The 17,301-nt window shown below is 49.6% G+C and overlaps 1 protein-coding gene across 1 annotated transcript in view; it reads left to right on the top strand.

Annotated features, from left to right (window-relative positions):
• EPHB1 (EPH receptor B1) overlaps nt 1-17,301 on the top strand; it is a 552,359-nt gene that overhangs the window by 174,799 nt on the left and 360,259 nt on the right. Inside the window, exon 2 of the mRNA XM_084846918.1 lies at nt 8,732-8,796. Coding sequence (XP_084703044.1) covers nt 8,732-8,796 — 65 coding nt within the window. The remainder of the gene's footprint in view (nt 1-8,731; nt 8,797-17,301) is intronic.

Genomic DNA, 17,301 nt, shown 5'->3' with positions numbered 1-17,301 from the left:
CCCCCCACTAGTAGAATACTAATCAGGGGCAGAACATGGGATAATGTATAGACTGTACCATTTGTTTCCAGGATCAATCCTGAGTAAAATGGCTTGTGACAGAACATGCAGGAATACAGCTGATATGAACACATGGTAGTCCATAGCAATAGAGCATATTAGGGAGAGCAGGTTGGGGAAGTCAGAACTGGCACTGGATGGGGCTGTGTGAAGGGCCTACTTATCTGGAAGGCTGTACCAGGAAGCAGTTCAGGGAGGTAACTTCCCCTCCCAGGCCCACTCCCATGTCTCCATGCCCTGGGAACCCACCCACCTTGCTGATTGGTTGCCAGAGGAGCCACCAGCATGCTGTGCAGCTGTGCTGCCTGTTGGGCATCCAGGGAATGGGGTCACAGGTAAGCAGGGACCTGGGTTCATAAGTACATTAATTAAGAACATTCCTGCAGTCTGTTCCCACAGTGGCCAACCCGATGCCTATGGGAAGCTAACAAGCAGGACATGAGTGCGATATCACCCTCCCACTTCTGTTCCCTAGGAACTGGAATTCAGAGGCATACTGTCTCTCATACTGAGGGTGATGTATAACCATCGTGACTAGTAGCTATTGAGAGCTGTATCCTCCATGAATCTGTCTAACCCCCTTTTAAAACCACCCAGGTTGATGGCTATTGCTACATCTCATGGTGGTGAATTTCATAATTTCACTATGTGCTGTTCAGTGCATCCAATCCCTGCAAGCGAGACGTCACCCTGGGACAATTTGGCACAGATCCCTCACTTGTCTGCATTGTGTTACCTTCTCTTTCTCTCTCTTGCATATACTGTTTCCTGCACTTCTGTTCGTGAGTAGATGTTTACAGCCAGGAGCTTCAGAAACTACTGATAAGGCTTGGGTCTTAAGATAGGCTCCTCTACATCTAATGCATTCCTGGCAGGTTATTGTGAAGTCTTTTCTTGTAAATCTCCAAGGAAAGAGGTTCTATGCCCTTTCGAGGCAGCTTGATCCATTGCAGCTGTTGGCTTTGCTGATTCAGCAGTCCTGTAACCCACTCAGTGTTGAGCTGTGCTCAGAGAACATCCATCACGGTCATTGTTCATCCCTTTCCATTATCTCTTAAGTATTTGAAAAAGTCAACATTCCTCATTGATATAAAAAGCCAGGTGGGGCAGTCATATGCTGGTCAGGTAGCAACCCTCTATCTACTGGTAACATGAACAGTTAAGAGCTCAGAGCTTTCCAAATTTGAGGCTCAGCCTCAATGGGATTACTAAAAAAGAGGAGTGGTATGGCAACTGCCACAGGCCTGGATACTCATGGCTAGAAGAATGCATTGAAGCCTGGGTTGGGGTGGGTGGAGGGCACAGATGGTTTTGGGGAAGGAGATAGGCAGGGGCACAGGTGGTTTGGGGGCAGGAGATAGGCAGAGGGCCTAAGCACTATATGGTGCATCTAGCAGCCAGTCCAGTGGGAAAGATGTAGCATGGGAGGATAGTGAAGCTGGATCATCGGGACCAGCCCCACCATTAAGTAACATGAAGCAACTGCCTCAGGCAACATATTTGTGTGTGTGTGTGGGGGGGGGATGTTCCCTGGCAGTTCCCTGGCCATTCATTTTGAGCTTCTAGCCATTCACCTCTGTTGGAGGACAGAGTTGTGTGTGTTACGTGGCCTGTCCTGCATTCCGTAAACTAGTCTGCTTTCCTCAGGGCCACAGCTCAGTGGTAGAGCATGTGTTTTGCATGCAGAAGATCCCAGCTTCAATCCATGGCACTTCCAGGTAGGGCAGGAAAAATTCCTGCCTGAAAGCCAGGTGAACCACTTCTAGTCAGTGGGCCAGTTCGCACAATCGCCACAGCCTACTGTGGCTTATTTAAGCCATGGTGGGTTGAGGCCTATGGTGACGGCCATTTTGAATATTCAGGCTATGGCAGGCAGGCACTCTGGCTTATCACGTCATCCAAACCCAGTGAGAGTGGGTTGCTGGCATGGTTAGCAAACTACCCACAACTCTAAAACAGCCCAATAAACCACCCACAACTCTAAAACAGAAGCCACAGTGGGCTGTGGTGGTTGTGCGAACTGAGTCATTGTTGACTAGGGGTGTACGAAACCCTTACCTGGACTCTGTGGGGGTCCGCGGGGGGGGGGGAGGCAATCCGTCCCATCCCCCCGGAATCCTCACCGGCTGGCTCCGCTCTTTGGCAAGTTCACGGAGCCATCGGCTGGCCCTGAAGTGCCAGTGATATGGCCGCCATTGCCATATCGCTGGTGGACCGGAAATGCATTTTCGCTGGTGGGCCGGAAATGCATTTGGGTGGGCCGGAAATGCATTTGGCTGCATTTACCTTAAACTCAGGCCTTTACGGCCACAAATGGCATTCTGGATGCCATTTGCGGCCGCAGTCAATCCGGCCCATCAGCGATACGGCAATGGCGGCTGTATTGCTGGCACTTTGGAGTCAGCCGGCAGGGAGGATCCGGCTGGCGAGGATTCCTCGTGGAGGCAGAGGTAAGTCTTCTGATCCTCCACGGACTCCGGGGGGCTGGATTCTTTTGAATCCGGCCTCACTGGGGTCCGTAGAGGATTTCTCTCCCATCCCTATTGTTGACACACTAAGCTAGATGGACCAATGGCCTGACTGAGTATAAGACGGCTTCCCAAGTTCCTAAGTAAAATTCACCTTCCAGTCCAGTTTCCTTCTGTGCATGGAATTGCAGTGGGGTACCATCTTTGTCCTTTGCCTCATGTAGCAAACTATGTTGGGCTGGCCCTGTGGATTGTTTCTGGATGGAGGGAAATGGTGTACTACTGAAGATGTTAGGGATGGGTGGGTGCCCCCCTGTCTGGGTTCTCCAGGCACCTATCCAGCCCCTGCCACTGCTCAAGTGTCCCCGGACCTACTCTTGAGCTCCTTGCTGCTCACCGAGCTTCCCGCACTCAGTCAGGTGGCCTCATTGAGCTCTGCACAGGCATTTTTTGAAAGATAATATGGTGATCATGAAAATATGCATATTTGTGTTTATGCAAAATGGTGTTGTGAATTGTTGGTATATGCAAGATCACAGGCATTTACTTGTCTGAAATCTTGTGTATATGGGCCATTCATGCCCCCATTTTGCATATATGCAAATGTGCAGATTTGCAAAAATGTGAATATTTACATATGTTTGAATATGCACATTTTTACAAATGCTCATTTTTGCGTATATGCAAAATGGGGCTGTGAATAGCCCATATATGAACAATTACAGGCAAGCAAATGCCTGTAATCTTGCCTATATGGGATATTCACGGCCCCATTTTGTGTATATGCAAATATGTGTTTTTTCATGATTGTGATTTTTTCCTGAAAAATGGCGATCACGGAGCTCACTGCTGCTGCCAATTGAGTGTGGGCAGCTTGATGAGCAGGGGCAGGGGGCGAATGGGGGCAGGGGCTTGGCGAGTGTGGCTCGGGGGCACAGGCGGGTTGTGTGTGTTTTCCACCATATTCCTGGATGGAATTGGGCATCTGCACCATCCCTAGAAGACGTAGTACCCTGAGAAAGCTGTTGCTGATTTCACAAAGTTTGAAACTCTGTCTTGAGACAAAAAATGGGGACGTTGAAGCTGTCAAGTCTCCCTTAGCCCCCACTTCACTTCAGTGCCAAAAGATACACAGACGAGAGGCTTCAGTCTACAGCTTTTAATCCATTACTTCATGGGGTCATACAGATGCAAATTCTCAGAGAAACTCTCCGTCTACAAGGAATGCCTTCAGGGGATCCAAATGGAATTTACGAGAGTTGCCGGCTGTTTGAAGAGGGATGCGGTCTCGCTAGCCTAATTTAAGGGGGGGTCCCTCTCTTGTTGTGAGGCCTCTAAGTGCAGCTTCTCACACAAGGCCAATCAGGTAGACCGCCTAAGTTCCTCCCACCTTCTCTCTTTTTGCTCTGCGCCTGCGCCTGGCATCTATTAGGTCAACCTCCTGTTCGCCGCCTCTCACGGGGGGGGGGGGAGGTTGGGTTTAGGAGGGACCCTCAAGCTCAGCCATCTGCACGTTTGTAACCTGAGAAGCAGGCCTACTTGTATCTAGACTACCCTAGGAAAACACCTCCCCCATGTCTGATAGTTCTCCTTCAAAAATCTGAACTGCTATCTCACTCCCTGCACTCAGAAACACCCCTGACAAAAACACAGAACCATCTGAGCTTTAAGGAGGAAACAAAAAACAAAAACAAAGTGTCCAGAAAGAAGAAACAGGGAGCTGCTTGACCAGACATTAGTGACAAATGTAATTTCTTTTCCCAGCGTTTGATGGAATCGCAGCAGACAAGCAACTTAATATGTTGAAAACAAACAAATAAAAACCTGGAGGATTTCCCTCCCCCATCTGTCTGTCTGTGTTTTTGTTGCTATTATTGTTACTCAAAAAAAGAGAGACTGGGAAAATATTAACAGTATTACAGCTCTTCCCTGCTTTCAACAACAACAGCAACAACCCTCCCTTTAAAAAAAATCATAATTTGGAGAACACATTCTTATAGTATTGTTTAGCATTCATTCTTCTGATTTTTGCTAGCTTGGGTAACATATTAAGGGCACAATCCTATGCATGTTTAGACAGAGAAAAGTTGTACAATTCCCAGCACACCCCAGCCAGCTGTGCTGACTACAGGGATGCTGGGAACTGTAGGACTTTTCTCTCTCTCTCAACATGCATAGAATTGTGCCCTTAAGCAACAAATCAATATATCTAGCAGATGCCACTGTAGACAATAGAAAAAAAAATAATATTACTGATTTGCTCAGGCAGCTACCAACTACTCATGGAAAAGCCAATAACTGGCCACATTCATCCTTTTCACTGCTGGGCAAAACTATGCAATTTGTAGGCAGAGCTGCAGCAGCTGACATATTTATAGCCTCTCTTCTGGCATTTTGAATTCATTAGACTTGCCTCATGTATCTATTAAAGTGCTAGAGGTGTGGCAATAGAGATACAGGCGTAAGATAATTGGGGATCTGATTCACTTACCTCAGCCTACCTCAGCCCCCCCCATGTGCTAGACTACAAGTCCCATCATAGTTAGCCAGCTTGCTAAAATGCAGTCCAACACATCTGGAGGGCACCAGGTTGGGGAAGTCTGCTTTACCTGGGTCACATTTTCAAAAGGGCTTTGGATGTTAAGTTCTGGTTGAAATCTGACAAGTATTTAGGTGCCTCATAGACCAAATCTAGAACCCTCTTAAAATGGAAGTACTAGAATTTAGTAGGGATGTACAAAAGTCACTTACCTTTCTGCGGATTATGTTGATGGTGGTGGGGGGAGGCGTTCCGTCCCTCCCCCCAGAATCCTCGATGGGGGGGAGGCGATCCGTTCCCCCCCTGGAATCCTCCACGGCCGGCTGTGCTCCACGGCAGCTCCGTGGAGCAGCCGGCCAGGCCCAGGCCAGAGCTGTCCATAGCCAGATTTCCGGCCGCGGAGGGCTCTGGGTAAAAAACAACAACAACAAAAAAACGGCTACGGCCGCCGCCATTTGCGTTCCTTATTTTTGGCCGTCTTAATCTACGTAAATATTTACATAGACTATGACGGCGAAAATAAATGGGAACGCAAATAGCGTAGTGGGCGCTATTTGTGTCCCTTTTTGATTCACCCTTTTAGCCTACGTAAATATTTATGTAGGCTAAAACGGCGAATCAAAAAAGGACGCAAATAGCGCCCGCTGTGCTATTTGCATTCCCCTTTATTTTCACCATCATAGTCTATGTAAATATTTACGTAGACTAAGACGGCCAAAAATAAGGAACACAAATGGCAGCGGCTGTAGCCGCCGCCATTTGCGTATGCGGTTTTTTTTTTTTAACCCAGCTATGATAGGCTACGTAAATCTTTACGTAGCCTATCACGTCGTTTTTTGTTTTTTTTACAAGACAAGACTGCAAATGGTGGTGGCAGCAGCCGGTCGGAAGACCAGGCGCTGCCGGAGCCGCCGCTGCCCGGAACATCCGCCCCATGTAAGTCTCGTCCCGGGGGGAATCCGTGGGGGGGCGGCAGGCCGTTCCGCCACGGAGTTTGGGGGGCTGAATGCACTGGCATTCGGCCTCACTGAGATCCGTGGTGGAATTCTCTGACATCCCTAGAATTTAGAACCATTGATTTTTGGGGAGGGCGGAGCATCTTAAACCCAGGTATTTCATCTCTCTGCATCAAATTAATCCTACGAAGATGTATGACAGTTGCTCTGCATTTATGGAACTACCTTTCTGTGGAGGGATTGACTAAAGCCCCAGCCCTTAGGCTCAGGTCGTACAGGGCCCAATCTACATGGAAACAGAATGAGAAGTGCTTTCTGGTTCTATCTTGATTTTCATGAAATCGCTTTAGTCCATCAGGGTCACACAAGGCAAGAAAATCAGCGTATACACTACCTAAACCCCCACTTTCATGGGTCACACAGCATTTGAAACCCCCATACTTCAGGGTTGCATGGGCGGAGTAGAACTGAAGATCATCAACCCTGTAGGTTCTGCTCAGTGAATGAGAGAGGCTTGTTCCCCACCCCTGTCCATGCTCCCCTGCTCAGGGAAGTTTACTGGAAGCACTGAATTAAGCCCCTGTAGTTTACCCCACACCTCTCCCCTCTTATCCACCATTGAGATATTCTGAAAGATTAAAAGATACTGTGCTATTGGGAATGGGGAAAACAGGCTACATAATTTTGAATGGGTGAAGCAGCTACTGCGCTATTGTGAATGCTTGAAACAGCGCTACTATGCTATTATGAATGGGAAAAACAGGCTACATACTGTGAATGGGTAAAGCAGCTATTGGGCTATTGTGAATGCTTGAAACAGTGCTACTGTCAATGGGGAAAACGGGCTACATACTGTGAGTGGGTAAAGTGGCTACTGCACTTTTCTGAGTGATCAAAACAGTGCTACTGCACTATTATGAATGGGAAAAAGAGGCTGCATACTGTGAGTGGTGCTACTGCGCTAGGCTACATATTGCGAATGGGCTGGAAAACAGCACTACGGAGATATAGTGAAAAGATGAAACAGCATGAAGTAGTATTAAGTGGGAAAGAAAGCCTGTGTCCAAAAGCTCCCTACTGTGAATAGGAAAAAGAGGGAATGGGAGGGAGGGGGGAAGGGGTGGCCCCACCTCTTGGCAACATCACTGCCAGGTCACAGAGGTCCAGGATTTAATGCAGGGGGACAGGGCACACTATAGCAGAACCGCATGGGAGCCATGTTTAAGGAAAAAAGACGCACTAAAAGGACTTCCTGAAAATGCGCCTTTTCCAGAGGAAGCTGCGGGTTTGCTGCGGATTGGTAACAGTGTCATCGGCACTAAATAGGCTGTGTAGGTTGCTCCCATATGAGGCAGCCTTTTGCGTTTGGGATCTTGAGTAGAAAGCTCAGTGTGAATTCAGCCTTATAGACATAAAGTCCACAATGACTGGTAGCCATTTCGGGGCCAACTGGGATCATCAGTTGGGGTTGAGCAGATACTAAGTATTTATGTACAGTGTTTCATTTTCTGCAGGCTGGATCCAGCCCTTAAATTGACTTTACCTGGCTGCTTGATGAACCTACCAAATTTTAATCAAGTTGCAGCAGAAGATAGGTTGGATTCAGACCAAGCTGAACTTGGGTCCCATTGAAAGCAGTAGGATAAGTTAGCCATGGTTTAATTCCAATTGATTTCAATAGGAACTAAGTCCAACTTGGTCTGGATCTAAGCTGTGGTTCATAGTTTTACTTAAAAGGAAAAAAAGCAGTGAGCTTCCAAGTATATATATTTTTAAAGACCCTTATTATACTGTTGTCTCTTGTGCATTCTAGAAGGGCAACAACAACAACTCACTGCTGATCTATGACTTGTTGGGATCTTTCAAGAAACAGTAGATCTTCAGCACCTTTTTCTTATCAGATGACCTTGTACCATCTGAGCATGGGTGCACTGTATTTGTAAAACCCTTACTGCTGGGAGATGGCAACTTTATTATAGAACCTAAGCATCCTTAGCTATTGCCTGGAACATAGACTGGACCTTGAAAACAAATAAATCGTTGATCAAAAGGAATGTGTGCATTGTGCATCAACTTCTAGATAGGTAGCCCTATTAGTGTGTTGCAGCAAAAGGAAGAGAGTCTTGTTGCGCCTTAAAGAACACATTTACTATGGCGTACACTTTTCTGGAACAGAGTCCACTTCATTAGATATGTCTGAGGAAGTAAGGGTCTAGCCCACAATAGGTTATACATAATAAACTTGTTGTTCTTTAAGGTGCTACAAAACACGTTGCTATTACGTATTGAGAGACACATAGCCAAGCTTCCAAACCACAGTGAGTGCTTATTGAATTAATTCATTTATTAAATTTATATTCCGGCCTTTCCACTAGGCTGAAGACAGCTAATAATAAAATACAAATAAAATACCAAAGCTGTAATTAAACATTAAAACTCATCAAATAAAAACACATCCTTTGGGCACAATTGTGTGGAAAAGCGGCATACAAATAAATAGATGATGATGGCATCCCAATAAAAATCCCAATAAAAACTGAAAATAAAAATAAAAATGTCAATAAAAATTCAAACAGTTAATTTTTTTTATGGATTTTGAGTGGACACAGATTATCTCCAGATACACTTTGTAGTATCCTTGCAGTTTTGTTCAGACTCCTGATTTGCTTAGTAATTCATGTTTTATTTTTATTTTTGTGAACACTCAGAAACCCTAATGGATACTCGGACAGCCACAGCTGAACTTGGATGGACAGCAAACCCACCTTCAGGGGTAAGTGGATGTCAAATACTTGACACACCATTTTGTATGTTAATCGGTTTTTTGGAATTGGAGTGGGGATTGTCCTTATTTTTTATTCAAGTGGCTAATTTGTGTGGACGTGTCTGTGCGTGCGTGTTTGTGCGTGTGTGTGAAATCTGCTTCAGCCTGATTAAAACAACACTTCACTAATTTATCTTTTTTGATGTTGACTCAAACAATGGCAAAACTGGCATGCTTAATTTTATGGAAACAAAATTATGTATCTTTTCCCAACAGGAGGACAGCTATCATGGCGAGGGTGGGCTGGGGAGCGCTTTTCTTTCTCTTTCCTTCCAGTGAGCTATGCATTTAAAAAACAAACAAGCAACCTTATAATTTGGGGATTGGTTCATGATTTTTTTTTCTCTGAAAAAGAAGAAACTGGAGGCTCTTGATGATATTAAAACATTCCAAGTGGTGGATATGATGGAAACCTGACTCATGGCTCACAGTCATTGGGAGTGTAAACATTGTTGTGTGTGTGTGTTTTCTATGTTGAAAAAAGTTGAAAATGGAAGGAAAAGGCCATTTGCTCTGTGGATTTCAAGGCAATAACAGGAAGTGCCTCCCTTGGCAGGTTCTCTGGCTTCATATAGCAGCATGATATGGCAAGACATGTCACTATGATAGCCTTGACTGTTGCACGGTGCCGTTGCCCCGAGAGTGATGGTGCTCTGGCAGGTGTGTGCCGCCCCCTTTTCATGCCTGCTTCTTGACACAGCAGAGGCAGACTGGGCACTGCCTATTATGTTCTCAGGCAACACCAACACAGTGATCTTTCTGTGATGTAGGAAGTCAGCCATGCAAAGCATTTGGTTTCCCCCTGCGTGGCTGTTTTGCCTGCTCGCGCTCAGATGGCAGGCAGCCCCCATGGATCCCACTTTCTGCTGATGCACTGTGTGCGGCTGGGGAGAGGCGGGGCTGTGCCAGCAGTTGCTTGGGAGATGATTTGGACTCCTTTTCCACACCACTGTTTGTGTTTATATACTCCAAATTGTGTTTGGAGTGAGCCAGCCCCTGCCTGGGTCTCTTAACCATGCAGGGAAGTATCAGTTAGAAGGAGAGCAGAAACAGGGAGAATGGGAAATGGGGAGCCATGTTTGCAGTCAGGGCTGGCCATATCATTAGGCACTGTGAGGCAGCAGACGCAGGGTGGTAGTGGCAGGGGGCAATGAAGTGTTGGGGGCTGTGTGTCGCACAGCGTTCCTGGCAAACCCTCACCTAGCCTGCTGCCCTCTGGTCCACTGGAGAAAACTGTCCCCTTGCTCGTGCTCTACTGCCGGCCTCATTGGCTTCTCTACGTGGAATGGGGATGGGTGCCATCTTGTCCTTCGACTCAGGTAGCAAAATGTCTTGGGCTGTTTTTGTTTGCTGTGGAAAATGTGGGATACACAAAGGCTTGTGACCATGGGACTGAAGATCGTTGGGAGGAGGAAGCTAGTAAGATGGGAAATGGAGGGAGGGAGCCAGGAGCATGAACAAGGTGGAAAATAGCATCTTCCTCAGCACAAGCCACCTGGTGCCCTCCAGATCTGTTGGTTTCTCCTTTCCACCTCTCCTCCCTGGTAGAAGTGGGGCTTAGAGATGGGTTAGGGCCTGTGGGGCTGGGGCATGGCCATGCAGACTGGGAATGATGGGGGTTGAAGTCCAACGTATCTGGAGAGCACCTGGGTGGGGAAGGCTGCTCTAAACACTGCACCACACTGGCATTCTGCTGCTGCTGATACGATGTGAGATGTTTTTAACTGATCTTGGTCAGTAAAAACTGCCTATGGTAGCACTGTCAATTATAGCAGATGGGAGGAGAGGGTAGGCAGGTGGATCTAAGATATTCTTACAATAGTAATTGTAAGGGGTGGTGCCATATGACATGCAAGATGGTGTTGTACCTGAAACATCCATTCTAGGAACATCTTAGATTGTCCTCTTTCCTGCTCCTGGGGCGTTGATGCTGTCAAAGGCTCCTTGGAGGCCTCTCTCAGTCTAATCAAGTAGCCAAGTCCAGACACAGACAAAGGGATTCTTTTCAAAGCTTTATTCCTCTTTTACAACTTAACAACTCTACTGTTAGCAACTAGATATGAGCAGCAGAGTACCTATGCCCTAAGTTGGAACAGTTGGTCCCCATTTGAAAGGGAATTATTGGCAGACCCCTGAACTTAAGGACTAGGGAGAGTCCCTCCCCTTTTCCCTTGGATCCTCTGGGCGCAGCCGTTGTTTGCGCGCCAACTGGGCACTACGCCTCCTTTTTGCACCCTCCATTTGGTGCTAGGGATGGCGGAGAATTTCTCCACGAATCTCCGGGAGGCCGAATGCCAACGCATTCCCCCCCCCGGAATGGGACTTACCTCTGTCGAATGTCCCTGGCGGCTCCCGGCGGCGGTTTGGCGGCGGCGGCGGCGGCCGGTCTTCCGACTGGCTACCGCCGCCGCCATTTCCCAGTACAAAAAAAACAACAACAGCAAACGTGATAGGCTACGTAAATCCTTACGTAGCCTATCACGGCTGACTTTGGGGAAAAAAAAAAAGCGCGTACGCAAATGGCGGCGCCCATGGGTGCCACCATTTGCGTACACACTTTTTCCCCCCCCCAAAGTCAGCCGTGATAGGCTACGTAAGGATTTACGTAGCCTATCACGCAGCTGACTGCAGGGACGCAAACGGCGGTGGCTATGGCCGCCACCATTTGCGTCCTGGCTGGCCAGGAGGATTCGCGGCCGGAGGGACGGGGTGCCTCCCCCCCAGCCAGAATTTTGGCCGGAGGGATGGGGCGCCTCCCCCCCCCCGGCCAGAATTTCGACAGGGAGGAACGGAGCACCTCCCCCCCACCGTGAAGCAAGCTGCGGGACCAGGTAAGTGACTTTCGTCCATCCCAATTTGGCACCGCTCTCTGTGTCGGCGTCGTGCGTCCATCAAGTCTGCTTCTTGTGCTCTGTCACCCCCAGGACTGCTATCTAAGCTAGGAATGCTGGTGGGAGGAATCTCCGTCAGCTGTTGGCCCTGGGAAAGAGGAGTGCACTCCTCTCCCAGGAGCAACTCTTCTTCCTCAGAATCAGAACTACTCTGGGATTCTATGGGCTCAGTGTCCACCCTGACATCATCCCCGCTCCCATGAGGCCCCCCCTCGTGCTCCTCCCATGGGGCCCCGGGTTTGTGGGGGTACAGCTGGTGGAAGCGCCTCAGCAGCAACGGAGCATGCACATTTTCCGTGGGTTCCCAGGATCGCTCATCAGGCCCGTACCCCTTCCAGTCCACCAGATATTGCAAGAGGCCATGAGAAAGGCGGGAGTCCAGAATCTCCGCGACCTCAAACTCCTCCTCCCCCTCCACCAGCACTGGTGGCAGCGGGGGGGAGCTGACTGAGCGATGAGGGTTGCCAGAAACCAGGGGGGAGAGCAAGGACCGATGAAAAACAGGATGGATCTTCATGGAGGGCGGGAGAGCCAGGCGAAAAGTAACAGAGTTAATCTGGGCCATGCGGCAAGGTGCGAGCTTCCTTGCGGGCGAGTGAGAGGGGAGGTATTGAGTGGACAACCAGACCCAGTCCCCCGGTTGCAGAGACGGACCCGGCTGGCGCCGCCGGTCTGCAGAGGCCTTGTAGGCTGTCTTGGCTTGCTCGAGGGAGTCCTGTAAGAGGTGGTGTACCGCTCGCAACTCCTCTAAAAAGTCCTGGGCCGCTGGCACTGAAAAGGGAGCTAGGGTGGACGGGAAAGCCTTGGGGTGGTAACCAAAATTCGCAAAAAATGGAGTTTGGCAGGTGGAAGCATGGCAGGCATTGTTATAAGCAAATTCTGCGAGAGGCAGCAAGGAAAACCAGTCATCCTGCTGGTAACAGCGCAGATATTTATTTATTTATTTATTTATTTCATTTCTATACCGCCCAATAGCCGAAGCTCTCTGGGCGGTTCACAAAAATTAAATCCAAGCAACACACAATAAAACAATTTAAAATATACAGAACATTAAAACAACAATATAACAATACAACCACAATAAAACCTAGCAGCAGTGCAGGAGTTTAAAATACAGATTTAAAACAGCAAAGATAAAAATTTAGAAAGCTAAAATGCTAAAATGCCTGGGAATATAAAAAGGTCTTCACCTGGCGCCGAAAGGAATACAATGTAGGTGCCAGGGGAACCTCACTAGGGAGCTCATTCCAGAGCCGGGGTGCCACAGCAGAAAAAGCCCTCCTCCTAGTAGCCACCTGCCTCACTTCCTTTGGCAGGGGCTCACGGAGAAGGGCCGCTGATGATGATCTTAAGGTCCGGGCAGGCACATATGGGAGGAGGCGATCCTTCAGGTAACCTGGCCCCAAGCCATTAAGGGCTTTGAATGTTAACACCAGCACTTTGAATCGGGCCCGGAAATGGACTGGCAGCCAGTGCAGCTGGAAAAGTACTGGTGTAATATGAGCTCGCAGGCCAGTCCCTGTTAACAATCTTGCTGCCCTATTTTGGACAAGCTGAAGTTTCCGGACCGTTTTCAAAGGCAGCCCCACGTATAAAGCATTGCAGTAATCCAGATGAGAAGTTATCAGAGCATGGATAACTGTAGCAAGGCTATCTCTGTCCAGATAAGGGCGTAGTTGGTATACCAGCCTAAGCTGATAAACAGTGCTCCGTGCCACTGAGTTCACCTGTGCCTCAAGTGACAGTTCTGGATCCAAGAGCACCCCCAAACTATGAACCTGATCCTTTAGGGGGAGTGCAACCCCCTCCAGAACAGGTTGAATATCACCTAGACGGGCAGATGAACCACCCACTAACAGTACCTCCGTCTTGTCTGGATTGAGTTTCAGTTTATTAGCCCTCATCCAGTCCATTACCGTGCCCAGGCACTGATTCAGAACAGTCACTGCCTCACCTGGTTTTGATGTAAAAGAGAGGTAGAGCTGGGTGTCATCTGCATATTGATGGCACCTCAGCCCACACCTCCGGATAACCTCCCCCAGCGGTTTCATGTAGATGTTAAACAGCATGGGGGATAAAATAGAGTCCTGTGGAACCCCATGGCACAATTGCCATGGCACAGAGCAGTAATCCCCCAGCACCACCTTCTGGAATCGGCCATTCAAGTAGGAGCGGAACCACTGTAGTGCAGTGCCTCCTACTCCCAACCCAGACAACCTATCCAGAAGGATACCATGGTCGATGGTATCGAAAGTCGCTGAGAGGTCCAGGAGAATCAACAGGGTCGCACTCCCCCTGTCCCTCTCCCGGCAGAGGTCATCCCACAGGGCGACCAAGGCAGTTTTCGGTCCAAAACCGGGCCTGAAGCCTGATTGAAATGGATCTAGATAATCCGTTTTCATATTCCTTCAGAGTCGCATTGGTGCGCTTGGTCTGACCGTCCATCTGTGGATGGTGGGCGGAGGAAAGACGGAGCGTCACATGGAGCAACGCAAGTAGCTCCCTCCAGAAATGTGCAGTGAATTGGGTCCCCCTATCCGAAATGAGACCCTCGGGCCATCTGTGGAAGTGGAAAACATGCGCCACGAACAGCTCTGCCATCTCCCTGGCTGTGGGCAACCCCGAGCAGGGGATGAAATGGGCCATCTTAGAAAACAAATCCACCACCACCAGAATAGTGGTCTTACCGTGTGAGCAAGGCAAGTCAGTGATGAAGTCAAGGGAGAGCAGTTTCCAAGGTCCTGAGGGGTAGGCAGGGGGTAAATCAAGCCTGTGGGCTTGCCTGAGGGAGCCTTCGCCCACTGGCAGGTTGGGCAGGAGGCGACATAGGACTTGACGTCCTGACACACACGACGCCACCAAAAATCCCTCGTCACTCCCTGCAGGGTCTTGGCGACGCCAAAATGCCCAGCTGTGGGGGAGTTGTGGCACTGATGGAGGACCTTCTCGTGGAGGGGTGTAGAAGGCACATAGACCCATAGGCCGGAATGGTAAAGCAGGCCACCTCGCAAAGAGAAGGGGGTAGAGTGGGGGGGCAGAGGCTAGCCCCTATTCCTCCACCTTTGTGCGAACAAAAGCATCCTGAGCCTGTGCAGAGAGAAGGAGCTCCTCCCAAGAATGAGGCACCACAGCTGCTGCCAGGCCTTGGGGGGGGGGAAGAATCAGAGGGGGGGGATTTTCCTCAATCCCTGGCTGGAGGTCAGGCTTACGAGAAAGAGCATCCACTTGTAGGTTGTCTGAGGCTTTCACATGGGAAATCTTAAGGTGGAACCGAGAAAAAAAAGCGACCACTTAATGTGCCGCTGGTTTAAGGCACGGGCTGTCTGAAGATGTTCGAGGTTGCGATGGTCGGTTCTAACTTCGACTGGGTGCTGCGCCCCCTCCAGGATATGACACCAGGTCTCCAAAGCGGACTTGATGGCCAACAGTTCCTTCTCCCAGATGGTATAATTCCTCTCAGACATGGTCAGTTTCCTGGAGTGGTAGGCGCAGGGTTGCAGCCCACCGCCCTCCCGATCTGGCTGAAAGTGCACCTCCCCCACTGTGAAGTCAGAGGCATTGGTCTGCACTACAAAAGGCTTCCTTGGGTCAGGATGTAACAGGATCGGCTCAGAACTGAAAAGCTTCTTAAGTTCCTTGAAAGCCTGTTGGGCAGATGCCGTCCAATGAAAAGGAGATTTCTTGCCCTTAAGGAGGTCCGTGAGAATAGAAGTCAGCCGAGCAAAACTGGGCAGGAACTTTCTGTAAAAATTAGCAAAACCCAGAAAATGTTGCAAGTCCTTCTTGGTGGATGGAGCCTGCCAGGAGAGGACAGCCTGGACCTTTGCAGGATCCATCCTGATACCGTCAGGCGAAATAATGTAGCTAAGAAAGTCCAAAGAGGTTAGGTCAAACACACATTTCTCCAGCTTGGCATAAAGATGGTTCTCGTGGAGGCACTGGAGGACGGCAGAGACATGAAGCTGATGGGCATGGGGGTCCTCAGAAAATATAAGTAAATCGTCGAGATAAACAATGAGGAAAGTGTCCAAATAGTCCCGGAAGATGGCATTCATAAAATGTGAAAAAGTGGGGGGGGGGGGCGCAGGCGAGCCCAAAGGGCATTACTAGGTATTCATACACTCCATACCTGGTCCTGAAACAGGTCTTCCACTCATCCCCCTCCCGGATGCGAATGAGATTGTATGCGTTACGCAGGTCCAACTTTGTGAAAATCTTGGCTCGCCCCAGGCGCTCCAGCATCTCCAGTATGACGGGGAGGGGGTACTTGTCAGGAATGGAGACCAAATTTAGATTTCTGAAATCGTGCACCAGGCGGAGCTCTCCAGATCGTTTGGCCACAAAGAAAGTAGGAGCACAGGCGGGGGAGGAAGATGGGTGAATGAAACCGCGTTTGAGATTCTTGTCCAAAAACTCCCGCAGAGCTCAAAGTTCCGGCTCCGACATCGAATACAGCTGGCCAGCGGGGATGGTCACCCCCGGAATGAGGTTAATGGCACAGTCAAAAGAGCGGTGGGGGGGAAGCTGGTCAGCCTCCTTCTTGTCAAACACATCCCGAAAAGCTGCATACTTCTCTGGGAGGATGACGGTAGCTGAAGGACTGCCAGAAGCAGACAAGAAGGGGGAGGAAAGGGTTAATGCCTGGGCTGGGACTGGCTCCTCCTCCAGGAGGCAATGCTCCCAGCAGTAGGGAGACGCAAACTCCACTTGCTGAAGCCCCCAAGAAATCTGAAGGTTGTGCTTAGAGAGCCAGGAAACACCCAGCACGATTGGGTATAAGGGAACCTTGGCTAAGTGAAACTGAATCTGCTCAATGTGGGACTGGGTGCGCAGAGTGAGCGGAACTGTAATACGGGTCACCACAGCTGAAGAGAGAGGACGCCCATCAATGGTCTCCACTGCCAAGGGGGCAGGAAGGGGCAGGGTAGGAATCTTGTGGAAGTGAGCGAACGTTTCATCCATGAAACTGGTCATAGCCCCCGAGTCCACTAAAGCTAGGGCCTCCACCCCACTCCACTGAGAGGAGTGGAGGTGAACATGCAACAGCAGATGGGAGGGTGGGTGGGGGTTGGGGAAGGCACCCACCTGGTGGGGAACTGACCCCCACACTGGAGGCCCCCAACAAGCTTGGGGGACAGTCTAGTCAGGCCTGGGGACGAGGAGGAGGAGGGGGAAGGAGAGGAGAGGAGGCAGTGGAGCTGTGGATTTAACTTGGCAGGTCTTGGTGAAATGCCCCAGCTTTCCACATCTAAAACATTGGCGCTCAGCACGCCGGCGCTCAAGCTCCTCTGGCGGCTGTGAGGCTCGGGTAGCTCCCAGCTGCATCGGGGTCTCCTCCACCCCCAGTGCCGGAGCGGGGGGTGGGGGAGGAGGCAGGAAACGTGGGGGAATGGGAGGAGGGAAATCCCGGCCCCAGGCACCCCGCCGGGTCTGCCAGCGCCCCTCCAGCCAACTATCTATCTGAAGGCAGGTCTGGATGAGGTCCTCCAAAGTAGGCGGGCTGGGCGTGCGCGCCAACTCATCTAAGATCTCGTCGTTCAAACCATCCAAAAACTGAGCCACT

This window comes from Heloderma suspectum, chromosome 3 (assembly GCF_057233095.1).
Source record: "Heloderma suspectum isolate Gila_16-S chromosome 3, 16-S_ref, whole genome shotgun sequence".
Taxonomy (NCBI): domain Eukaryota; kingdom Metazoa; phylum Chordata; class Lepidosauria; order Squamata; family Helodermatidae; genus Heloderma; species Heloderma suspectum.
Note: the sequence above shows the minus strand (reverse complement) of the source record. Positions and strands in the feature narration are given on the sequence as shown.